A 26,716-nucleotide genomic window follows, 5' to 3' on the forward strand; every position below is an offset into this window, starting at 1 on the left:
TAAATAAAAGTTTTACAAAGGGGCTGGACTTTTTGCTTGCACTTTGTACCTCTAGGCCTGAGAATTGGGATATTAAGTGGAAAGGCATGGCAAGAAAGTGCTTCTTCTGAAATGGGGGAGCTTTCAGGACTCCGCTGTGCTCTTAGGAAGTGGGAGGCAGGGACAGGACAGTGGGGAAGAGGGAGGCTCCCCACTGAGTGTTTCCATTCTCCTCCTGCTTGGGTTTCGCATCATCTTGCACCTATGTTGGAAGTACTGGGCAGCTCTGAAGATAGCCCCTCTGTTGGCTCAGCTTCCATAGCTGGGGCAGTAGCTTCTAGCATAGATTCAGGACAAACTAAGGTGTTGCCATGGGAGGGCCCCAGTTTCCTGGTGACTGATAGGAAACTGCAGCTCTTACTCTTGGCTCTTGAGGACTGGGGTCTCAGGGACAGAGGCCAAAGACTTTGGAAGCCTCAAGTGAAGGCCCTGTGGTGGCATTCATATCACCTGGGAGGGCTGTCCTGGAGGCTTAGGAATGGGAATGTGGTTGGAGGCAGGGATTCTGAATCTGGAGGAGATCACTGCATGTGGACTGTTCCATCCTTGAAGACTTCAGTAGGGTGAGCTCATTCAACTAAATGTTCATCCTTCTCTCATTTGCTTTTTTTTTTTTTTTAGTTGTAGATGGACACAATGCTTTTATTTAATTAATTTATTTTCATGTGGTGCTGAGGATTGAACTCAGTGCCTCACACATGCTAGGCAAGTGCTCTACCACTGAGCTACAACAATAGCCCCTCTCATTTGATTTTAAAAAAGCATGTATTTATTTATTTACATTGGTCAGTGAACTCAGGGACATTCATTATATGTCTGAGTTATATTCCCACCTCTTTTTATTTTTAATTAAATACTTATTTATTTTTTTGTACTGGGGATTGAACCAAATCGGTGGCACTTTACCACCGATTTACATCCTCAGCTCTTTTTTAAGTTTTTATTTTGAGACAGGGTCTCACTAAGTTGCTTAGGGCCTCACTAAGTTGCTGAAGCTGACTTTGAACTTGCAATCTTCCTGCCTTAGCCTCCTGAGCCACTGGGATTACAGGCATGGCCTGATTATTTTTTATTTTGAGACAAGGTCTTGCTAAGTTATCCAGGTTGGACTGAAGCTTGCCACAGCCTCTTAAGTCCACTGTGCCTGACCAAAAAGCATTTATTGATCACTTGCTATATTCCAGGGGTTAGGAACCCAACACTGAACAAAACAAAGATTTCTATTTTGTGGAGCTTAAATTCTAGAAGAGGAGACAGTGAACACAGAGACACACACAACTATATGATAGATTGGTTATATAATAAGTGAGAACAAGTAATCAGTACAAATGCAAAAGGCTGTGCTAACAAGGGAATTGAGGCCTTCACAGGTAACTCAGTGAGTCTTATTTATCTTGCTAGGCTTTGGTCTTAGCTGCCCCTGCCCTCAGGGAGCTTCTAACCATTGCCAGGAAAGCAGAGACAGGATTGGACTTGGGATCATGCCGTATACTCTGGCCTGTAGGGAAGTGCCTCAGTTTTTAAGACTCTCTGTGCTTCTCCCTGACTCAGGTGTGGAGGTTCTTGGGTAGATGAGATGGTGAGATTTGGCTCTGGGGTGGTAACTGGCTATGGATTTTGGGTTTATAGGCTTGAGAAGCAGCAGGATGGAGGGACCTGCCATGATGGGAGGGAGAAAGTAGTGTTCAAGACTAGTGTTCAGGGTGGAGGAAGTGGTGAGTCAAGTCCTCACCACTTGCAGTTGAGTGGTCATGCAAGCAAAGTTCTGAACATGTTGATTGAGTTTAGTGACATGAAGGATTCTGATGCCTGGAGTATCCCATATCCAGCACCACATATCCCATAATGACAGATGGGGCAGGACCAGCCCACCTGCCTCCCAAGACAGTGCCATTCCTGAGGCAATGGGGGCCTGTATCCCACAGGGAAAGGGCCACACCTGGGGCCTGCCCGAAGTAGCCTGCTGGTCTACCTAGCCTCTTTCTCACCACTCCCTTGTTCTCTTGGCTGCTGCTCTACAATCCTTCCTTCTCTTCCAGACCATATTATTTTATTGTTTTATGACCTTCCATTTTGCACCTTTTGTTTGTTTCTTTTTTTTTTTAACTTTTTTTTAGTTGTCAATGGACTTTTATTTTTATTTATTTATATGTGGTGCTGAGAATTGAACCCGGTGCCTCACACGTGCTAGGCAAGTGCTCTACCACTGAGCCACAACTCCAGCCCCTGCACCTTTTGTTTCATTTCCCCAGAACGGCTCACCTGTCCTCTCTTCCCACTCACCTTTCATTTGGTTGACTTGTTCTCAACATCCGGGAAGCCGTCCTGATTCCATGGGGCCAAAGGCCTCCTGACCCCACGGTTCCTGTTTTACCATAGTCCTGTATTTGTACAAAAGTATACTTTTCTGCTTTCCCACTGAAACATGAGCCTTTTGAAAGCAAGACCAGGTCTGATTTATCCCTTTGCCCTCAGAGCCTCAGGGTACACCTGGCATAGGTTCCTTTCAATATTTGCCTGGTGAAGAGCTTCCCAGCTCAATTCTGAGGCCAGCAGGGAAGGGATGTGGAGATGGGTGGGAAGTGAGCCGTTCCTATACGGAAACCACACCATTGGGCTGGTCAGGGCCAGGCGAAAGCTCTGCCCTGGGCAGGCAGAGATGTTTGGGCTGCCTCTTCTGTTGGAGGAGGAGCTTTCTGGGACTGGGCTGCAGCAGTCTGGTTATCATAGGCCTAGTGGGGAGGTATGGAGGGATGAAGATGGGGGTATGGTGCTTATCTGATCTGCTCACAGCAGCAGCCCTGCCTTCTCTTGCTTTCCATGTTTGCAAAACAACTAACTGTTCCCCAGCAGCCAGCACTGCCCCTCCCACTGTACTGCTCCTGGGAGCCAGGCAACTTGGGGACACAGGTTCTGGTGCCTGGCAGTGTCCAGCAACAGGGGCTTGGCAATCATGAATCCAAGTAAGGAAAGAGATCAGGATCATCTGGGGTGTGTGTGTGTGTGTGTGTGTGTGTGTGTGTGTGTGTGTGATGGCAGGAGGACATGAGGTCTAGAGAGGGAAAGGGGCTTGACCAAAGTGACCTGGGATGGAATTCTGGTCTGTGTCCAGAGCCAGTGCTCCAGAATCTTCAGGAAGGAAGAAGAGACAGCCAGTATAGTTGGTGTTCTTAGAACAGATGGGTCAAGGCTTTGAAAGAGATGGCAGCTCAGCTTGTCTCAGCAGTCTGCTCAGGAGAAATCCAGGTGGACAGTGGAGAACTTGCCTGCAGTGACTGACAGGATAGGATTAGAGGTGGAGGATATTTGATGTGGAACCAGTTCATGAAGGGTGGGGTCGGCACGGATGGGAGGGAGCAGGAAAGGCAGCTGGACCACAGGATGAGTCTGCTCTTTGGGATCAGAATCACCTGGGTTTAAGTTCCATCACTGCTACTTAATGTACTGGCTGTGTGACTTAAGTGAGTCACTTGACCTTTCTTTCCATTTCTTCACCTGTTAAATGATGATATGAACACTCATCATCCAGGGCTGTCATGGGATTTCAAAATGGTATTTGTCAAGTGCTGTATTTTATAGAAAGCAGCCATGATTATTCCTGGAAATGGGGTTGGGATAGAGCTGTCCTTGGGAATGCCAGAAGAGAGAGAAGGAAGAGAGGACAGGATGCAGGAATATTAGTCATCCCCAGCAGTAGAACTTCCTCTGGGCCTGTCCCATGCTCAGTAATGCTGGGGATCCAGCAAGGGACCACCCTGCCCCTGTCCTTAGGGGCTCACAGGCTGGATAGAAGTGGGGTGTAGGGGAATGGATACAGAATATTAGAACTACTGGAGACAAGTACTGGGAGAGAGAGTGGCTGGGGGAGACAGCTGCGGCAGCAGAGGCCTTAAGTCAATGTTTGCTGAACTGAAGGGGCCTGAGGAGTAGGCTGTGGAAGGCTTCCTAGAGGAGTTGCCACCACCTGTCCTGAGTTCCAGCATCTCCCAATGATAGAGGCAAGCTGCTCCAAGGATGATATCTTCCTTCCTGGATCCCATACTCCTGCCCAGGCCACCTGGAGTCAGGTAGGGCTGGGCTTCTGGAACTAATGATGGCACTCTGACGTTGCTTCTGGCTCCTGCTTTCTCCCTCCACTTGCTTAGTCCGAGCCCTGCCTCCCTCCCCAGCTCCTGGCCTCCTCTGTCCACACAATAACAGGATGTGATCCGTTCGAAGAGAGGAAGTGGGGAGGACGGGCAGTGCTGATAGCGCCGTTCTGACTCTCCACTCTTCCCCTCCCCTGCGGACTAGCCCCTGGATCTGCCTCCTCCTGCAGGCCTTGTTGGGCTTCCCCGTGGGTCCAGCAGGGGTGAGTGTGAGATCTTTAGGACCAGCAGGCTTGTTGAAGCCTACAGGGAGATATACACTGACTACACCCTCTGCAGGGCCTGCCTTACTGGACAAGTAATTTTGGAGCTTCTGGAACCTGGGGGTGTGCAGACAAATCCCTAAGCTTTCATGTTAGCAGGGCTCCACCTGCCCTACAGCTTCTCCAGGTTCACGTGGGCCTGATCCAAATCAGTGGATGATAGAATCCATGAAAAGGCTCTTGTCAAAGGCTGGGGAGTCTTGCACAGCATATGGGGGCAATCTGCACAGAGAGGCAAGGGACTTGTCTAAACTCAGTGTGGACTGGGAGCTAGGCAGGAGCTAGAATCTAGATCTCTTGGTGCTCAATCACCCTCTATAGGCCATTGCTGTCTGTAAGAACTTTCTGGGATGATGGAAGATATATCTGCTTATCTAATATGGTAGCCACTAGCCACCTGTAGCATTTTAGTACTTGAAGTATGACTAGTGTAACTGAGTACTGAGCTTTTAATTTTGTTGAATTTGAATTAACGTAAATGCAAAAGGCCACATGTGGCTAGTGGCTGCCATATTGGACAGCACAGCTTTAGACTCTGATTCATTAAGTCATGTTCTTTTCTTGTCACCTTTGCTGAACTGGGCAGTACTAGGGACACAGATCAGCTGGGTAGCTGCAGCCATGTATTAAGTACTGCCCTTGAGGTCGACCAGGGGGGAATCTGACTCACCTAGGGGTCATGAAGCCTTGCCATAGGAAGCTGGTTTTGAAGGCTATGAAGGAATTGATCAGATGTGCAGAGAGCAATAGCATTTGGGTAGCAGGAGTAGCATGAAAAGAGGCATAGCATTGGGAAGAGCGGGGTATGCTCCTAGGCTGCCAGCTGTGTGGCTGATGAGATGTGTGTGGAGCTGGACAGGCCTTGGGGCCAGGTCACTGGAGGCCTTGACTGCCGTGAAGGTGATGGGGAGCCACTGAGTGTTGCGAGTAGGTAGGAGGATGGTCAGATCTATGTTTTGGGGACCTTGGGGGTAACGCCACTGGGGCCAGAGTGGAGTCAGGAAGACCAATGAGGAGTCAGAGAGCCACAGTCACCACAGTGTGGCAAGAGGCTGGGAAGAGCTTCCTGCTGCTGCCAAATCATAGAGACTGGGCACACTTATTACCAGGACATAAAGGCAAGGGGCTCAGGAGAGCCTGAAATTGTCCTAGAACCAAGCCTCAATCAGCTCTTGCTTTTCCCAGCCCACTTTCCCAACCTGACTTCCCATTCCTGCATTCCTGTGAAAACCCACCAGTGCCCTAGGGGGGATAGAAGCCCAGGCGCTGGTGGGTCAGAAGAGATTTTATATGGATCTTTGATGAAGAGCAGGTTTTGGGAGAGTGGTGTTGAGGGCTCCTAGGTCCCAGAGTAGGAGGCTCAGACAGAGGACATGAGTCCCCAAGGGGGAGCCTATCCTGCACTCTGAATTGCAGTTTATGTCAAAGACTGAGTCTTCCCAAGAACCCAGGACAGAGGACAGTACTTTCACTTTACAGATGAAGAACACTGAGGTCTTAGAGATGGAGTGATTTGTTCAAGATCAAATGTCTAAGTGAGAATCCTAGCTAGAATTCTACCCCTGGCTGTTTGGGGAGCCAGTTCCTTACTCTTACAGCAGGTGAACCCCTGAATACTGCTGTGGTCACTACTGGCACAGCCCAGCCCCAGTCATTAGGTTGGGACTCCTCTGAGGGCAAACCAGAGAATGACCCGCATATACTAGGGGACGATAGGTTTGTCGATATGTTATTTAATGAGTTTCCTGATCTCAGGGAGACTCAATGTCTCTGACTCTGTCTCAGTCAAACAGATGATGATCTGACCATAACATCACCTCTCTCTGCATGGCCCTCACCCCCTTGCCATCCCATGACAAAGTCCCACAAGACCCATGACTTTCTGAGACCCAGTGGAGCTATGAGACTGGGTTGGAAAATCCTTTCCCACCCTATGTCTGGGGATAGCATAGCCAGCTGAGCCCCAGGGCTCAGGGTCCTCAGTCAGCCCTTCCCAGCTCCCCTGCTGCAGCTTGAGACCTGTGGTGCTCCTGGGTCCCAGGCTCTCTGGGCTGGGCCTTCTGCCCTCTGGCTGTTCTCACACAGCCTGGCGGAGGCTCCTCTCTCAGAGCTCCCGCCCCTCTCTCCAGCAATCCTCTGGGAGCTGCGAGCTCAATGGGCTATCAGGCTTGCCCATCACTCTCACGCCCCCCTCCACTACCCCTGAATAGGTGGGATCCAGACAGATACAGGCACTCCCAGCCCCAAGTCCCCAGCCAATCTCTCCCAGGACCGCCTGGGACCTCCCAGCTCTGATGTGCTGCTACCTGCCTTACCAGCTCAGGACCGCAGGTTTTGGTCACACTGACAGCCTGCCCTTCTATTGTCTGCCAGTGCAATCTAACCTAGGTACCAACATGCTGGGATTGCCTGGTCCATGCTGCTAGGATTCTGCTCTGTGAGTCCAGCCACAGGTGAAGGTTAAGCTCCCTAAGACCCATAGTGGGAGTGGATTTCGGTGACTGTGTGCTTCTCCCCCTCCCTTTGGCTTGGGTGACTGCAGCAGCTTTCTTGTGAAAATGCAAGGAGAGGCCTGGGGAGGGCAGGACAAGCTGGTGGTTGCCTGGCTTGGTTTTTTTTTTTTTTTTTTGGCAGGAGGTGGGGGGCTGGCCATAGGCCCCTTCAGGGTCCACATCTGCTGGGTTGGGGCTCCGCCAAAGACGGCTGACTGGTTTAGTTGCCGAGGGCAGGGAGCTGGCTGGCAGGCTTCCTGCAGGATGCTAATGAGGGCAGTCACAGGCGAGGGGGGAGGCGCGCTTTTGTCCTGCACTTGTCCTTGGTGGAGGGTCCTCAGAGGGAGACAAGGGGCCCCTCCTCAGACCCAAGTGTCCGTGATTAGCCTGCCATCACTCACTTTGATGGATCCCAGGGCTCTGGGTGGTGTGGACAGAGATGGGGAGGGACAGGGAGCAAGCCAATTCTGTGCCGCCATCCCGTGATTCCCAGAGAGTATCCTTACAGACTCGCTGCTCAATCCTGTCTCCTCCACCTCTTCCTTTCCCACTGTAAGCCTTTGCTGCACCTGTGACGTCCTCTCCAGACTCACATTGCCAGGAGCGGATCTCTGGATGAGGTCATCTCGGAGCCTGCTTCTGCAGGAGTTTCTCCTCTTTCCAAACTCACAGAGCCATGTCTGGGTTTTCACCTGCTGCTTTCCATCTGCCCATATTTTGGTCCTAGTGGTCTCTTCCTATTTGTCTGTGATTTGCTTAGTGCTGGCATGGTGTGTCACTGATCACTAGTGGCCTCATCCTGCCCAGGGTGGGGCCCGCACCTAGGAAGTGCTCAGTAGATATTCACTGAATGATCTCATCAGCCTGCAGAGTGGTGGAACACAAATGGATCTCAAGCTTCATTTTGCAGATGGGGAAGGATGTGTGACTTGTGCAAGGTCACACAGAGCAATGAGTGACTCAGGCTCCCAGCCCCACTCAGGCCTCCTTGAGAGCAGGGCTTCTCAAATTTTGGTTCAGGGACACCCAAGGAAAGAGGAGAGGATTCAGGTAGGACATAAACATGAATGGGGAAAAATAAACCCTCTGTATTGCCACAACCTCTGACAGAAACTGAGCCTCTCATCCTTTGCTGATGTAGGCAAATCTCAGCACCCTGTGGCTGAGCCATGTCTGGTTTTTTGTTACCAGTAGAAATTGCGTCCTAGCTGTGGTAGGGAAACCTTAAGTATCATTTATCACTATTCCCAGTCTGTATGGTAGGTATTAGACTTGTTGCTAGATCTTGTTATTTAATCCATTAATAAAGGAGCACGCATGGTCATTATGTTGTAAAATCTTAAAGACACTTTGACAATTTCAGTATCATTGGTTTTCTATATGATTTTATGTATTTGGGAAATTTATTTTATTTTATTTGTGATGCTGGAGACTAAACCCAGGGCCTCTCACATACCAGGCAAGTGCTCTACCCTTGAGCCACACCCCCAATACTAAGGTATTCATTTTGAAAGGGATCACAGACTTTACCACTCTGCCCAAGAGGTCCATGGCATACAAAAGCTTAAAACCCCTGCACAAAGGAACACCTCTGATTGACTCTTCAGCCCAGAGACTGTGTCTTTGATCCATCTTTTGCAAAGAAGTTTGGAGGAGATGTAGACACCTGCTAGTGTGATCGGAAGAGGGAGGGGTCACCCCTTCAGCATCAACCCCTTGTCCTGTCACTTTTTAAATGTGGCTGCTATTTACTGAGTACCACACACATGCCCATCACTGTTCTTAACACTGGGAATAGAGCTCTGAACAAAACTTTCCTTTACAGAGGGTATCTTCTTGATGGGAAGGTAGAGAATAAACAACATAAATAAGTTAAATAAATAGCGGATTAGATGGGGGTAAATGATAAGGAGAAAAATGAGACTAGTAAAGGGAGTTGGGAGTATGGGGGAGGGAGGAATTTGCAATTTTAGATTAGATAAACAGAAGGGCCTCAGCAATGAGGTAACACTGAGCCAAGACCTGAAGGCAATGAGGCAGCAAGCCACATAGTGTGGGGAAAGAGTATAATAGAGGAGAAACCAGCTAGTGCAAAGGCCCTGTGGCCCAAGTGTATCTGGCATGGATAGGAACTGGCTAGGAGGCATATGTGACTGGAGTAAGACAGGAGTGGAAGATGGGTCTTAGAGGTACCATGTAGGCACTCTGAGACATTGAGAGGACTTGGGCTTTTATTTTTCCACTGGAGGAGTTGGAGTAGGCCAGAGACATGCTCTGACTTAAATTTCTGGCTGCCATATTGAGAGCAGACTGAATAGGGGCATAGGCAGAAGTGGGGAGACCAGTGAGGGGGTTGTTGCAATAAGCCTGGTAGCAGATGAGGGGGCTTGGAGACAGCACAGCGATGGAGGTGGTGAGACCTGTTAGAAGTCGGGGTGTATTTAGAAATGCCAGGAGCATTTATTGAGCGTTTACATCCAGCGTGGGGTGTATCCGAGAGGGAGGGCAGAGCCAACTCTGAAGTCTTTGTGTGGACAGCTGAAGGAGGGGGTGCTGCACAGGAATGGGAGGCCCAGGAGAAGTTTTAGCATCTTAGTTTTGAGGTGCCTGTCAGGGGAGTGGGCTCGGGAGGTATTAGTGTCGGGATGCCGTGTGTCGTGTGAGATGGGCTTGGTCATGGGTCTTTCAGTGGACTCTAACAGTGCTGGACCCTGTATGGTGTCACCTTGCCCTCCCACCAACCCGGAGGAAGTGCTAGAATCACCCCCATTATACAGATAGGTACACTGAAACCCACGAGGGCCAGGGCCACACTACAGAAACACTGGCAGGAAAGAGGAGATTTGGGATTCCCACTTACATCTGTCTTATTTTAACCCTCGAGCTTTTAACCCACACCACACTATTGCAACTTCTTCTTTTGAGCCTCATGGTTTTTCCTCCTTCCTCCTTCCTTCATTCTTTCCTTTCTTTTTTTATTTTCAAGATTCTTACTTTTGGCTTTCAGGTAAAAGCTTTGGGAGAGGTCAAACTGTAGTTGGAATTAACACTTGACCTTTAAAAAATTCTTAATTTTTTGGGGCTGGGCATATGGCTCAAGTGGTAACGTGCTTGCCTGGCATTCACGGGGCACAGGGTTCAATCCTCAGCACCACATAAAAATAAAATAAAGATGTTACTGAAAACTAAAAAAAAAATATTAAAAAATTCTCTCTCTCTTTCTATCTTAAAAAAATTCTTAAATTTTTTATTATGAACATTTTTATACATGTGAAGAGTGGATAGGATGATAAATGATACCAATCCACCACCTCATTGTTTTTGTAGTAAAATGGGGATGCATTATCCAATTCATACTGGGAGGAATGAATAGGAAGTCCAGAGTTGTCCAGTGTCCACAACTGTCAGCATGTGGGAGATCGCCTTTCTTATATACCTCTACCCCTCCCCACACTCCTTGTCCCCACAACGGATCGTTATGAAACAAATCTCAAACATCATTGCTACTTCATCTTTAAATTCAGTTAATATCTTTATTACTTAATTTAATTAAAAATTATTACTCTGTCAAGTTGTGTGCTATGTTCTAGTAAATTCCTACTCATCTTGCAGAGCTCAGTTCAAATCTTACCTCTTCCTGGAAGCCCTCCAGGATCTTTTTTTCCCCCAGGAGTTCAAAGGCTCCTTACTTGGGGTTCAGATTATATATCTCCCTCACAGCACTCACTTTTTTAAAACTTGATTTCTTTTCATTTCCTTTTCTTTCTCTTTCTTTACTTTCCTTCTCCTCCCTCCCTCCCTTCCTCCCTTCCTTCTTCCCTTCCTTCCTCCCTCTCTCCCTCCCTCCTTCCCTCCTTTCTCCCTTTCCTTCCCTTCCCTCCCTTCCTCCCTCCTTTCTTTCTTCTTTCTTTTTTTCTTTTTTGGTAGCAGAGATTGAACCTAGGGAAGCTTAACCACTGAGTCATATTCCAAGTCCTTTTTATTTTGAGGACTTGCTAAGTTGCTTAGGGCCTCACAAAGTTGCTGAGGCTGGCTTTGAACTTGTGACCCTCCTGCCTCAGTCTCCCGAGTTGTGGGGATTATAGGTGTGCACCAACATGCCCAGCTGATTTCTTTTGTTTTATATGAAGAGAAAATATAATGCAATGCTTAAGAGCTTTCGAATCAAATAAACTTGGATTAAAATTCTGGATCCACTTACATCCTGAGTTTAATTTCTTGGGATCTCATTGTTCTTGTAGTAAAATGGGGAGGCAATAACCACTTCATACTGGGAGGAATGAGTAGGAAGTCCAGAGTTCTTTGCACACGACACACCTGGCACATAGTAAGTATTCCTTCTAGAAGTTACATGTCACACTCACCGTGCTGAGCCGGAGGGCAGGGCAAAGACCACTTTCTATGTGTGTCCTGGTACCTGGGAGTCCTGGACAGAATGGTATGGAGGATGGCCTCCAACTGGCCAGCAACCAGGCAGACTGGACCCCATGGCGCTACCTGGTAGAGAAGGTTCTCTGGTGAAGAGATGCTCTGGTTTTACTCTTGAGCTATTTAAGTACAGTAAAAAGCTTGTAAGTGACTCAATTTTGTCTTTTAATGTATACTTCTTTCATTCATTTTTAAGCTACAAGTTTATCCCTCTCTCCCCCATCATCAAACATTCCTCATTACAGAAACTCTGGAAAGAATATAAAGAGAAGGAAAAAAAATCACAAGGGCCTGGGGTTGTGGCTCAGTGGTAGAGCGCTTGCCTAGCATGCGTGAGGCACTGGGTTCGATTCTCATCACGGTATATAGATAGATAAAAATAAAGGTCCCATTAACAACTAAAAAATATTTTACAAAATCATGAATTCAGCACAGGTGGCCAATTAATATTTTAGTGTATCTTTAATGTTTTTTTCCTTATCTGTGAAATTCTAATTTCATTTTGTTTAATTTTTGCATCTGTCTTCAGTTTTTTTAAAATATTTTATTTATTTTTTAGTTTTCGGCAGACACAACATCTTTGTTTGTATGTGGTGCTGAGGATTGAACCTGGGCCGCACGCATGCCAGGCGAGCGCGCTACCGCTTGAGCCACATCCCCAGCCCCATCTGTCTTCAGTTTTTTAAGGTCATTTTTAAATTTAAATTCTGAGGGGCTTGGGGTATATCTCAGATAAGAGTGCTTGCCTATCATGGGCAAAGCCCTGGGTTCAATCCCCAACACTGCAAAAAAAAAAAAAAAACCATTTAAAAATGTAAGTAAATAAATAAAAACAAATAAATAAAGGACTGGGTGTGGCTTCTAGACTGATCCAGAGTAGTCAACATGTAGCTTGGCCCACACCCTGTTACACCTCTCACTGCCTGCTGGGGCTTCTGTCATGAGAAAGGACTGGCTGGGGACAGGGCAGTGTGGCTCAAATGCTTGATACCCTGTTTAGATTTGGGCGTTTCTTGCATTTACCAAGTATTCACTGCTGTGAGGCCTTCAGATGCATTATCCTCTGGCTGATCTGGTGGACTTTACTGAGAAACAGGCTCAGAGAAGGGAAGAGACTTGCTCAGGCCGCACAGCTAGTAGGGGTGGGGTGGGAACTTTGATCCCAGCTCCCTTCCTGGACCTCAGGGGCTCATCAGTGAGTCCATTCACCCCTCCTCTGGCCCTTGTCCTGCTTTACCTCCCTCTACAAGCTCAAAGCTCCTACTTGCATACCTCCAGTAGGGGAGAGCTCGCTACCTTTCAGAGACATCTCAACCATCACTAGACAGCCATGGGAGACATCTTTGTCTCACTGAACACAATCCAGCTTCCCTGTGACTTTTCTTATCATGGACATGTGGTCACATAGTGAAAGTTCTCTAATCTGGAAAAGCTCCGAAGATATCTATAGAGGTTCCTAAGGCTGTTCCTCTTTAGACTGAAAAATCTCAGCTCTTTCAAATATTGAATAGATTAATGACAAAATTAATAGCAAGTGAAGAGAAGAGTTTTAGTTAGGATGAAATAAAATCAGTTCCACGACTCTGGTGCCCTGAAGTGAGAAGCAGCAACTCTGGGGGTTCCATTAGGAGAGGTATGAACTCTGTTGTTTCTTCATTTTCCCTTCAGTTGAGATGGACCCAGTCCCCACCCACTTGAGGGTGAGTCCTGATCCAACTTCGCCCTTCCCTCTCCTGGGCTGTGTCATCTTTGTCCAAAGCCTTAATCTCTGTTCATAACGGTTGAATTCTAAGTCTCTATTTCCAGTTCAGATCTATCTCTCCCCTAAATGCCCAGTGGAAACACTAAGCTTTGTCCTGAGATGTCCCCAGGCTGTCCCTGGACCTGGCATCCTTGTCCCTTTGCTCCCTGCTTGTCTCCCCAACTAAGTCACGCATCTCCCCAGGGTAGGGCTGTGGAGCTGTGCCTGGCACCGAGCAGAAGGAGAGAGGTTTGCTAAACACATGAACACCTGATGACTTCTCACCCGGGCCCCATGGGCCATTCTAGTTTTCTCCAGTTGAAAAACCAGTACAGACATCCAGGTGCTGCCTGTCAGAGGACCAGGAGCCATCTTGACTCTGGACCTCTGAATCCCCTACTTCTTGTATGATCTGGAATATGAGGGAGAAGCCAAGGGGGACTCAGGGACTTAAGTCTGCTCAGCTAGATGAGCTTGTTGCTTGTCCTGACTGTGCCCCTTGCATGGTCTTTTCGTCCTCTAGTTATCTCCATGCATGGTTTTAATCCCAGGCGCCACCACCCCTCTCTTGGACTCCTTCCAGAGCCTGCTCCCTGCTTTCCAGTCTATTCTCCAAGCTGTGCATGGAGACACCTTGCTGAAACGCATGGCTGCCCATGTCACGTCCTTGCCTACAACCTTACCGTAACCCTGCATTATCTGTAAGGTGACGATCACACCACCCCTCTCTGGCATCCCTTCTAGGGTCCATTCACTGTAAGGTCCTCAGATCCCTTCCGCTCTCTGCTCCCCAGTCGGGTCGTTCCCCATCATTGAGAGCAGCCTTGCTTTTGCTCCCCCCAGGCTGCTCTTCCCACCCTTCTTCCACCATGGAAGCTCTTCTCTCCCCAGGTCCCTCCCAAATCCACATCTTAGCCTGAGTCTGACCTTCAGACTCACCACCTCCAAACCAAACCAGGAATCCTGCCCCTCCTGCTCAGAAAAGCCTCCTCCTGCAGTTCCCCCATCTCATCTAGCTGAGCAGACTTAAGTCCTTGAATCCCCCCCTGGCTTCTCTCTCATATTCCAGATCATATTGATCTTATCCTCAAAATAGGCCTAGACTCACCCCACACATCCCCAGCTCCATAGCTCCTCCCTGACCTGAGCTGCTGCCGTCTCTGGCTGAAGCTTGCATGAACCTCTTCCACGGGCCTCCCTGTCCTGCTCTCCTTGCTCCTCATAATCCCTTCTCAACCCAGCAGCCCAATCATGTCTCTTGTGATCAAAACTCTCCAGTGGCTTCCTGGTCTCCATTGGATTAGAAGCTAAAGTCCTTACAGTCACCCACAGAATCCCAAAGGAGTGGATCTCTTGCAGCCTTCCCAACCCCACTCCCCACCTCCCTGCAGTCACCTCCCCCAGCCACACTGACACCCCCTCCATGATCCTTTCTCAGGGCCTTTGCACTTGCTGTTTTCCTTGTCTGGAATCCTCTCCCCTCCAAGAGCTGAACACCTTCCTCACCCTCAGTTCTGTTCCAAGGAGCCATCCCTGTGAATTTATATACGACAGCATGCCCTTCCTTGAGGACTCCCTGCTCCTGCTCCTGTCTGGGCTTTCCTGTACTGCCATTAGACCTGCTTCATCTACTTATTGTTTGTTTCCTGGCTCTAGAATTTGATTGCTCTAGAATTTCGGCCCATGGGTGCAGGGGTTTTATTGTGCTGTTTCCTAGTGTTCTGAACAGTGCCTGGTCCTCAGGAGACTCAGTAAATATCTGTTGAATGAGTCGTAGACTTACCACTACCTTCTCCTGACCTCCCAGACTAGATGGTGTCCTCATTGATATATTCTTGGTGGCCATACACCTGTTTTGAAACATTTGGCACAACTGCAATTACATAGCTGTATGAGGTGAGCTTTACCTTACATCACTACTGGGTTTCCAGTCCTCTGGTGGACACTAAATAGGTGTTGTATGAATGAGTGAGTTAAAGTAAGTCAGAGTGTTATTGGAGAAACTGATCAATAAGCAGGTGCTCCAGTCTCGGGCTGGTTGTAGGGATGCCGGGGGTTGGCCCTCTCTCTCCTCCTTTACTGTGTGGCCTTCAGTTGATCCCTTCACAGTTTCCCCAGGTGAAAAATAAGTATCAAGATCACACTATTCAGGATGAGCTTTTAGGCCAGAAAAGACTGATTCTGGAAGCCAGTTTGGTTCTGCTGCTGGCCTGGAGCCCTGGATGGGGGAGCAGGGGTGTGCTGGAATCACTGGGCAAAGATTTGGCCTTGGGACCTCTGCTGGCAGGCTGACTCCTGGCCGGGGGCCAGCCCTTTAGTTTCTTGGCTGGGTGAGTAGGTAATGGCAGGGGTTGATTGATCTTCTCCCACTGGGGGGTCCTGGCCATAAATCTCCCTGGCCCAGTGGGGTCGCCTAGGACCCAGGAGCCACAGCCAGTACATTCCTTGGCTTGGCTGGCTCCAGGCTGGTACTTTCTGCCCACTTCCAGCTCTTACCACTGGGGCTCTCTGTGGGGGTAAATACCCATCCAGTCATCTAGAGGGTAGAGAGAGACAAGAAGACAACTAGAGCTAACATGTCTGATTCATTCAACGACCAGCCTCTGAGCACTACTGTCTACCAGACCAGAGGGAGACACTGCATATACTGAGATCTAATTTCACAAAATATTTGTTGAGTGTGTGTGTAGTCACTGTGCTCAGTGCTCGGGGTGAGATGGGAGTTATTAATAGAGTAAATATATAAGTCAAGAAGGAATTGCAATTTGTGACTATGTATGTGAAGAGATGAGCAGAGGAGACTCAGATGTGGGTGAAGGTAAGCCAAAGGAGTCTTCTTGGAAAAGTGACCTTTAAAGCAAGACAAGGAGGATTAGCTTACTGGGTAGATAGGAGGGGAAGAGTGCTCCAGGCAGAGGGTAGAGCAAGTAGGGAGCTGGCCCAGATGCAGGAGGTACTGGGGCCAGATGAGGCTGGAGAGAAGGGGAAGGGCAGATTGTCCCACTCCTCAGGACCAGGTCAAGAAGTCCAGACATTATTTTAAGGGCCACTGGAAGCTGTTAAAGTGTCTAAGCAGAATCTGTTTGAATGAGTACAGGTCCAGGAGCTCTCAGGCTTGCAGCAAAGACAGTAATGAGGTGAGGCATTGTAAGAAGGAGTGAAGGAAGCTTCTATCTGTGCTCTGAACATCCTTCTCGAAAGTAGCACCCTGCTTTTTCTCAGTCTGAGCTCTCTGCCTGGATTGCTTTCCCCACTCTGTCTTTCTGCCTAATTCAACGCCCAGTCAACTTTTCCCTTAGCATCACCTCTTCCAGGATGCCTTCTTTGACTTTTAGTGGTCATGGGCAGATCTCCACTGCAGCCCTGGCTTGCCATGTGCACTGTCCAGCATCAAAGACTGCATCCACATCCACCTTCTCTTCTTCCAGATCACCCCATGAGAGGGTGAAAATAGGGGGCAGGAGGGGAAGGAAGTTGGGGACTCCTCAGCTCTGTGCTAGTCCTCTACCTTCCCAACCAGTCTGGGATTGGCGCTGCATACTGCCACCTGCTGGCAACAAAAGGAATTAGTCCCGGTCCATTCAGGCTTTTCTAAAGAGTAATCACGTAAGCTCTAGCTAGATGCAGGGCTTGTCTAAGGGGCCTGATGATTTCAGGAGGCAGAGCTGGCCTGGGAGTAGGTGGGAGGGATTAAGCATGGATAGAACAGCTGCTCTAAGGTGAGGACTCAGGGTCCAACCCTGTTGGCTGCTGAGACCTGAGTCCAGACACTGGGCCTAAGCCAGAGCGGTAGGGGAACCCACTTTGTTACCTCAGGGATCAGGAATGTCCACACAGCTGGGAAGATGACCTCCTCTCCTCTGTGAAGACCTCCAGGGAGCAGGGACCAGCCTCAAAGCCAAGTGACCACCCACACCCCCTTTTTCCGGGACAACTTGTTTTGCTCTAAAGCCTGGGACTTTGACCTGGGAGCTGGGCTTTCCGCCTGTTGGTCACCTGCTGTCTTTCCTGCTCATCCTCCCCCCACACTGCCCCCAAAGCATGGCTCAGAGAGTCCTTGCCTTGCCTTTATCCAGGGAGTTTAGTGAGAAAAGGCAGAAACTGTGTTTTGCTTGCTGATGGCAGAAGCTGGGCGGCTGCACTGGCTGGTGGGGCTGGGTGACGACCTTGTCTACCTCCCCTTGAATCTCTCCACCCTTGGCTTCTCGGATATTCAGTTTTTCTGGGATTTCATCCTCTTGCTCCATCCTGCCTCCTCTTCTTTTGAGACACTTGTGTCCTGGGGTTGCATCCTGGTCCCTGAAAACACACACACACACACACACACACACACACACACACACACACACACTCTAGGAAGGTCTTGCACTCCCATCCTGAATTACCATCACTGTTCACAAGTGTCCCTCGGATCTAACTCTCTCTTCTCCAGACCCAGGGATCCTGCTGCCTTCTAGATGCCTCCTTCTGGAGGGTCCGCAGGTACCACACACAGTACATCTAAGGCATCTGAGACACTACTATCCACTCAGCTATCCAAGCCAGAAACCTAACCAAGAGTCACCTCCTTCCTCACCCTGTCCAGCTAGTCACTGTTCTAGAAACCATGCCCAGGCTTTTCTACCAGGGCTCAGACCCACCCCCACGGCCACACCCCTGCTGCAGGCTAACGCTGACTGTGTGGCTCCTTGGTGGTCTCTCTAGATCTCCCTTTTCCATTTCTGATGCCCATTTCATTTTCTCAAATGCACCTCTGACCATGTGACTCCCCTGCTTAAAACCCTTGCTGCATGTTTGTGAAATTGAACTTCATTCCTTACATTCCAACCAGTGATTCTCTGGCTGTTCATTACCACTCTTCAGACTGTGCCCACAGATTCCGAACCCAAGTTGTTGTAGGAGGGGGAGCAGGACACACATGGACAGGAGGCATCACTCAACTTTACCCAAAGTTCTCCTAGAGCACTTTGAGGATTCCCAAGTTTTGTTTTATTTTATTTTTAAAATTTTCTTTGCTCTTTTTAGTTATACATGGCAATAGAATGTATTTTGACATATCATACATATATGAAGTATAACTTCCCATTCTTGTGGTTGTACATGATGTGGAGGTACACTGGTCGTGTATTCATATATGATCATAGGAAAGTTATGTCCGATTCATTCTATTGTCTTTCCCATTCCCAATCCCCCTCCCTTCCCTCCATTCTCCCCATCTAATCTGGTGGAACACCCCCACCCCCACCCCCACCATTGTGAGTCAGCATCTGCATATCAGACAGAACATTCAATCTTTGGTTGTTTGGATTGATTTATTTCACTTAGAATGATAATCTCCAGTTTTATCCATTTACTGTCTAATGCCATAATTTCATTCTTCTTTATGGCTAAGTAATATTCCATATATGGAATATTATATATATCACATTTTCTTTACCCATTCATCTATTGTAGATCACCTAGGTTGGTTCCATAGCTTAACTATTGTGAATTGAGCTGCTGTGAACATTGATGTGGCAGCATCACTCTAGTATGCTGATTTTAATTCCTTTGGGTATGTACTGAGGAGCAGGATAACTGGGTCAAATGGTGGTTTTGTTTCAGGTTTTCTGAGGAGTCTCCATACTGCTTTGCAGAGTGGTTGAACCAGTTTGCAGTCCCACCAATGATGTCTGAGTGTACCTTTTTCCCCACAGAGGATACCCAAGTTTTGGATGGTAATGGGCCCACTGTGTTTGCATGCATGAGCGTGCACACATACACACACACACACACACACACACACACACACACACAGCAGGGACAAAACGTGATTCTGAGTGCTCCCAACTGACAGAACCATTTTGACATGGAAAAGGGTGCCCAGTGGGTCCTCTGAACAGCAGTTCGACTTCCTCTGGGCAGAGAGGCTATGAAGGAGACTCCTTAGGGACTTTGCTCCTGGTCCGCCAGCTTTGCCTAGCCTTTCCTTTCTTTATGGGCAGGAAGTAGGATTTATTGGTGAATGTGAGGAAGGAGGTGGTAACACGGTGGAAACCCTCACCAGTACAGGGTTTGCCATTTGTCCAGGAAACTATGGGATGTATTTGACAGCTGCCCACTTCTCTGCTACCATGTCTTCAAATCCATTCACATCAAACTCTATAAAGCCCCACTGTTTTGAGATATGGATTTTTTGGTGGCCAGGGAACTGAACTTAGCCCCATGTAGGGCCTCAATCCCACACTCCTTGTTCTGTACCCAGGTGCAGATGGACACTATGACTTGGTCAATATGAACCCTAGCCACTGCGCCCTGGGACTTTCCAAAGGCATCTTGAATATCTGTCTGGGACCCAGATCAAGGACATGAAGAGCTCAGAGACACGTATATCCTTTGGGAAGCACCATCTCCAAGGTCATACAAGTCATACAAGCAATAGGGTGCACACACTTTGTTCAGCCATTGCATACCAGGTTCCCATGAGGAGCGGAGCCCAGGCACAGCTCCCAGCACCTAAGCTTCCCATAGTCCTGCTGTGGCTTGGGGCAAGGAAGTCTAGCATGATCCCTGGCCTTGATAGGAACTTGGGTTATGCTTAGTCCCTGAGCTGGAGGGTAGACTGGATGCCATGTGATTCTAGAGGGATGTTTCGCCTCTTATGAGGAGTCTGGCTCCAGGATCAGGTGATAGTTGATAGGTGTCCCCGGTGGTAGGTGAAACTTCCTCAGGATTGCTCCTGAGTAAGCTTGGACCTCGGCACCTGGGGGTACCTTCTCTTCTCCCTCCACAGCAGCCTCTTGGTACCTACTTCTGCCTCCAAGGACTGCTGGAGCCAGACCTGAGGGTAGGTGCTGAGGCCTTTGATCTAGCTCAGATCTTGTCTGAGGGAGGCCTGCCACGCCTCCAGGGACCACATGGGGCCAGGAGGAGGAGGTGAACTGGGTCCAGGTCAGTTGGGCTGGGAAAATCGGGGACTGGGACCTCAGGCCCTCTGTTGTGATTTGTGGGAGGGAGTGGATTTAGGGAGCTACTGGGCTGGGCCAGGGGGTGGGGGAGCACCGAAGCTGGGCTGTATTCCCCGGAGTGGAACCCCAGGGTCTTGCTTGGTAGGGCAGGGACAGGTGACGGGGAGAACAGAAAACAGGCCAGGCTCTGGAGAAAGTGGGCGGCTGTGAGCCTCCCTGCGCCTCTGGGGTTTTCCCTAGGCCCTGAGCCAGGCGCAGATTTCTTAATTCCATTGTATCCTTCCAAGAAGCTCCACCCACTGGACTCATTCAGTGCAGAAGAGACAATGTGTCACTCTTCCCCAGAGCCCAGCCCCACTGCCAGGAATGTGGAGCCCAGGCAGGGACTGTGGGGGCAGTATGGGGCTCCAGGTGTTTGGGACTTTCCCCACACCTCCCAGGTCCTCAAACTCACCTCCTCAGCTGGTCTCTGAAGGAGGACTTCAAATGCCAGCTCAGTGGGCTGGGGACGGCCAGGGAAGCCAGTCCAGGGAAGCCAGTCCGGCCAGCTCATTTCCATGGGAGGGAGGGCAGTTTCTCTCCCCCGCCTGTCCTTCCCCCTCCTTCTCCCTCTCTGGCCCTCTTCCTCACTCGCTCCTCTCCTCCCCTCCAGGATCCGACTGTGCTCAGTGGATCTCAGGCAAACACCACCAACACCCCCAGCAGCTCCAGAAGCTCAGTCAGCAGCCGCGGAGGGAAGGCCCAGGAGCTACCTGCAGCCATGTCAGCCTTCAACCTGGTCATTTTGGGCCTGCTCACCTCAGTGCCACCTGCCAGCTGTCAACAAGGTAGCACAGGACAGGGGACAGCCTGGTGGCTGCAGAGAGGAGAGGGCTGGGCTGGGCACTGGTGATCCAGGGGTGGGTGGGATGTGTCCTGGCTTTACCCACCCCCCTCAGCAGGTACGGGATTAGCCAGAGGAAACTCCAAAGGCACAGTTTTCTGAATCAGGTCCCTGTGATTTGCTTTCCACCTGTGAGAAGAGGTGACAAGCCAGGGAAATGGTGGGTCTAGGATTTGTGGGAGGAAGAGCAGTTAGACCTCCTGAGCTCCGAGAGCAGGAACTGCCCTAGTGACGGCTGCATTCTGAGGGCTGGGGGCCAGGCGCTCTGGGGAAGGTAGGAGTGGGGCCCACACCTCCTCAGGGCAGGCTTGCTCTAGGGGAGGTGCTGTGCTGTCAGGGGTTTGCCCAAGACTTTGACCTGGTCCTCATCTTCTCAGCTTCCTGGGCTTGGGTAGAGAACAGTGCCCCTGAGTGGTCCCCACCATGTCCTGGACTCTGTCCAGCTGTCTTTTTTGCTGTGTGGCCTTGATGAAATCACTGCTCCTCTCTGAAACTCAGTTTTCTCACTCATATAAGATGAGGATGGAAAACCCCACTCTGCCCACCTTCCAGGGCTGCTGCCAGGTCAGGGACGTGGAATAGCTTTGTACCCACTGAAGCATAACATCCCGAAGTCTGGGGTCCACCCTGCACTCTTAGGCTGCATCTGTGGCCAAAATCTGGTGACTTTGCAGTGGCCCTTGGATCTAGTGGGAACTGACAAAGATGCTTTCAAGCTCTCCTGAACTCTCGTGTGTGTGTGTGTGTGTGTGTGTGTGTGTGTGTGCGCGCGCGCGCGCGCGCGCACACACACACACTCCAGCCCTGTCTCCCAGGTCCTGGAGGCCCTCTAGGGAACTGAAGAGACCGGAGGCTGAGTAACTTACATGGGTCGTAGAACAGGGCAAGAAGGGACAGGATCCAGGCCATCTTTCTCCTGCTCCAGGTTCTGTCCCTTACTCTTTGTGCTTGCTCTAGAGTCACAGGGGAGGAGGAAGCAGAGGATTGTGGTCTCTCTTGTGTCTGAAAGGAGTTGGCTACAAGGTCTAGAGGAAGCAGGGAGGGGCCTCCCAGGGCTGCTCCCAATGCTTGAGCAATTATTTACCTGAGAGAGCAATGTGCTTGTTTCTCTTGGGAGGAACAACAAATTAAAAAATGCTCATCTTTGTAGGATAACCACATTGTGTATCTTCTGATATCCATGGAGCTAAGCAAGGTCTGACCTAGCCATAGGCCAAAGAGTTCCACAATTCTCCCTCTTTCCCAACACCTGCTAGGTTCAGAAAGAGTTCAAAGAAGAGGTGAAGCCTTCACTGCAGCAGGAGAGCTTTAGGGTAGACTCAAGGGAGGTCTTTTGAGTGGCAGTAAGGTAGAAGGAATGTTATTGATGCCCAGACTGGTTTTAATATAGAATGGCTCTCAGAATATAAAATGGCTGAAGGATACAGACATTTTTTCTGGAGGCAGCAGCCCCCCACCCCCACCCCCAGAAATCCCCTGTTGACTTCTGTTCCCTTCTAGGACCTTTACCTACTAAGTATCTTTCCTCTGCAGGCCTGAGCTCCCTCTGGTTCATGTCGCACAGTGATACCCAGGAAAGAGAGGGGAGCTCTTTGGGGCTCCCTGTGGCCTAAGGGTGGAGATTTCTGGGAATCTTGAGGGTAGGAGTTGTTGTTAACAGTCAAAAAGCATAGAACAGGGGCTGGGATCCTAGCTCAGTGGTAAGGCACTTGCCTTGCACATGTGAGGCACCACGTTAAAAACAACAACAACAACAAAATAAAGGTATTGTGTCTATCTACAACTAAAAATAAAAAACTAAAAAAAAAAAGTGCATAGAACAGCATGGTTGGAGCGTTGACTGGTCTCTGGCCCTGCTCCCCTTGAACACCCAGCTGGAGGAATCCAAAGGGGCTCAGGGTTGGAAGCTTCCTTCCTGGTCCCCTCCATCTCAACTCTGTCACCGCTCTGTGCGCCCCAACCTGAGCAGCTCGGCTGGCCCGATCTCACACCCTGGGAGCTCCTCCCAGCCTCTTGCCACCGAGCAGGATCTTCCAGATGCCCGCCCTTCTCTGGCAGTTTGGGGCCAGTTTCCAGCCTGATGGCAGTTGTAGAGGAGGAGGGGCCACTCCTAGCTGGCAAGGCCTGGGCCAGCTGTCCAGGGGAACTGCCCTTTGGTCCCTGGGGCCCAGCACTCCCTGGGGGGCCTGCACGTGACCCCTGGGGGAGGGGATGGATGAGGCACAGGGATCCAGATCTCAGACACAGCACCTTGAGCCTCACGGCCTTGTGGGCTGTCAGGCATCTGTCTCTCCCTGGGCCTCTGCCCTTCCTTCCAACCACATCTCATGCTCAGTGGGGTCAGATGGGCCCTCATTGCCAGTCCTCTTACCCAGAATGTCCTTCGTGTTCCTGAAGTGGCCGGTGGGCCCCCCCCCCCCCCAAGCACCAGCCCTTTCAGTGGGAGGCGCCTTCTGCCCCTGCTCTGCACTCAAAATCCCCCTTCCCTCTTCAGGTTTGGGGAACCTGCAGCCCTGGATGCAGGGCCTCATCGCAGTGGCCGTGTTCCTGGTTCTCGTTGCAATTGCTTTTGCCGTTAACCACTTCTGGTGCCAGGAAGAGCCGTAAGTGCTACCTGAGGGCCCTGGGACTGGGGTCCTGAACAGGTAGGGTGGCCTCGGGACCACTGCTCTTGCTCTAGTAGTGGGGAGAAGGGCCTCAAAACTCTGGGTCAGGTCCTCTCACGGTGAGGAAGGGAAACTGAGGCTCGAGGTCACAGGGTGAGTTGGTGACTGTTGGAACTAGCCTCAGGCTTGCTGGCTCCCAGAAGTGGGCTTTCTATTGGCCAGCTCTGGTGGTCCCTCCCTGTGAGTTTTGGGAAAATATCTTCTCTCCTTGGAGTCTTGAGGTTTCCTTTGTAGAGTTGGGATAGCAGCCTGGTCTTCCTACTGGAAAGGAAGTTCCCATCCTTCTCCAGGGTCAGCTGTGGAGCTCTTGGATTGCAGACTGGACAGTAAACACAAGTGCACGTGCTGATGAAGGAGACTGTACAGTGCGCTGCCCTGGTCTGGGGGTGGTCAGGGAAGGCCTCCCTGATGGTATATGCATCCTGGAGCCTGGGGGAGGCAGTTACAGGACAGGGAGGAGTACTCCTGGGTGGCCCTGAGTTAGAGGCCTGGCACCAGGGCCACTGGGTATGAATGCACAAAGATCAAGAGTGCACTCTCATTTATCAGGTCAAGGCCCCCGGGGTGAGGGCACATCTTTCCCAGAGCATCGCTTCCCACGCTCACAAAGGTGGCCCGGTGGCCAGGATGCCAGCCGCAGCCCTGCACCGCCTCAGAGGAAACACAAGCAACTTAGTGGAGAGGGGACAGGGGAGGCCCAAGACGAGGCAGGCGAGGTGAGCAGGACCCAGGCCAAAAGAGCCCTTGGGCCTGAACTTTGGGCTTCATCTTGGTGCAGAGGAATTTTTTTTTTTTTTGAGGGGAGGGAGGGAGGGAGGGAGAGAGAGAGAGAGAGAGAGAGAGAGAGAGAGAGAGAGAGAGAGAGAGAGAATTTTCAATATTTATTTTTTAGTTCTCAGCGGACACAACATCTTTGTTGGTATGTGGTGTTGAGGATCGAACCCGGGCCTCACGCATGCCAGGCGAGCGCACTACCGCTTGAGCCACATCCCCAGCCCTTGGTGCAGAGGAATTTTTAAAGCATGTTTTAAAGCCTGGGACACAGCCTTAGTAGTCACTCTGGCTGCCACTTGGCAGCTACACGGTGCGTGGGGACAGTCTGCAGGCCTGGGGAGCAATGAGGAGCCGGGCATGAGGTTGGGATGATCTGGACTAGACGTGGCAGGTGTGATACTGAAAAGGGACTGAGTCTAAGAGCAGTCCAGGAGGTGGGCCCTTGGAGGCTGGTGGACAGAGACAGTAGTGGACCCAGGGGGATGAAGGACAAGGAAAATACCTGGGAACCTCACTGAGGCATAGGACATAAGCGGATGAACAGATCTGGAGGCAATTGATGAGTTTATTGGGGCCATGTTGAATCTGATCTCTGTGGGATGTCCAAGGAAAGACGAGCAGGTGTAAGGGTCCCTGTGACCCTCACGAGAGCAGTTTTAGGGGTGATGGAGCCCACACTGCTGTGAGTTTATGCTTGAATAAGAGGCTTTCTGTGGAGATGCTTCATTCCTCCACTGGCCAGCTCTCCTTCAGGGGCCGCTGATCGACCACATCTGCTCCTGATTCTGGGCAGACACTGAGTCTTGCTATTCTGCTCTGAGGCCTGAGCTGAGGGTGGCTGGGAGGCAGTGGAAAGAGGCCTTGGACTCAGGGCAAATCTTGCAGATCTCTGGCCACTACTGTGGAGCAGGAAGAAGAGTGTGAGTTTCCCTAGACAGGCTGATGGCAGGGCCTGCTACACAGAGATGCTTGTCCTGCGCTTGTGAGAACCAGCATCCAGAATAGGGTCTGCTCGGATAGGGTGAGGTGGGGGGCTATCAGTGGGTGTTACTAATGAGCCTTGTCCCCAGGGAGCCTGGAAACATGGTCATGACTGTTGGGAACAAGCCAGATGGGATCCTGGTGGGAATGGATGGAAGGTACTCTTCTACGGTGGCCAGCTTCAGGTGAGGTGGTGTACAGGGCTGCTTGCCCTAGGCTCCAGGGCCCAAAGGGAACCCCAGGAGGAGGTGCTGCTGGAGGTGGGGAAAGAGGGTGGGGACTCCCATGGGGAAGGGCTAATGAGGTGTCGGGGACTTTGTGGGGATCACCAGGCTCCATGGGCAGGTGAAGCCTCAGTTTGGTAAGAAGGCTAAGTTAGGGGAAGGCTACTAGAAAGGGGGGTTCAGTGGGTGGATGGGGACTCACAGGGCAGTGGGTACTATGGAGAAAAGGGATTCCATGAAGGGCTGACCCTGAGGGGAGAGGGCTCAGCGGGGAGGGAGTTCAGCACAGGGAGATGCGCTCAATGGGTGACCAGTGGAGGAGGATCCCAGGGAGGAGGACAATGGGATTCAGGGAGGTAGTGCTGAGAGGCTTCCTATCTACATGCCCCAGCCCAGGTGTGGTCAGGAGAAGCCCCTCCTGGGAGTCAAAAGTTTATTCTACAAGATACCACTCTCACCAGCACAGGATGGGCAGGGAGAAGCGATGCGAGGCCTGCTGACCACCAGGCCCTGCCTCTTCTTTCAGGTCCAGTGAGCACAAAAATGCCTATGAGAACGCCCTGGAGGAGGAGGAGAGCAAGGTCCGCAGCACCGCCATGTGACCCGGCTCACGGTGGCCCCCAGCCCTGAGATTGAGGTGGACATCACCACCTGGCCACTGCCTTCTCTGGGCAGGAATCTACAATCAAGGACTGACTGCCCAGCAGTTCTAGCCAGTCAAGGTTGGGGCTCAGACCATGTCCAGGTTGGGGTGCCATCTTCCTGGATGCCTCCCACCCAATTCAAAAGAGCGGATGGAAGACGCAGTCAGTTTAGCTTCCCGTGCTGCCTCCCTTTCTTCCCTATAACCATGGAAATGACCCTTATTTCTGTGAAATAAAGACTTTTTTTACTTCTGGGGCTGAGGCTCAGAAATAGCCCCTCCGGCTTCCAGGGAGACCCTGTCTTGTTTTCTGAATCATGATAATCACCTGTCATGATGGCCTTGGAGGATTACCCAGGAAGTCTCTGGGGCCACAGGGCGGCTGGGGCCAAGGGGGCCAGGCCAGGAGAGGTGAGGGCCATGTTGTGAGCTTATGTCTATGTCCTGGTGACCAGGCAGAGTGCCCTCCAGGAATGTCAGATGAACG

General features: G+C 50.5%; 1 protein-coding gene across 1 annotated transcript; it reads left to right on the top strand.

Annotated features, from left to right (window-relative positions):
• Positions 1 to 20,733: 20,733 nt before the first annotated feature.
• On the top strand, positions 20,734 to 26,423 carry PDZK1IP1 (PDZK1 interacting protein 1). The gene is made up of 4 exons (XM_081308756.1): positions 20,734 to 20,885; positions 23,436 to 23,544; positions 25,452 to 25,547; positions 26,113 to 26,423. Exons 1-4 carry the CDS (start codon positions 20,819 to 20,821, stop codon positions 26,186 to 26,188), a joined length of 348 nt encoding a protein of 115 aa, XP_081164882.1. The 5' UTR covers positions 20,734 to 20,818; the 3' UTR covers positions 26,189 to 26,423.
• Positions 26,424 to 26,716: the final 293 nt, after the last annotated feature.

This window comes from Spermophilus citellus (genome assembly GCF_964194105.1).
Source record: "Spermophilus citellus genome assembly, chromosome: 9".
Lineage (NCBI taxonomy): Eukaryota > Metazoa > Chordata > Mammalia > Rodentia > Sciuridae > Spermophilus > Spermophilus citellus.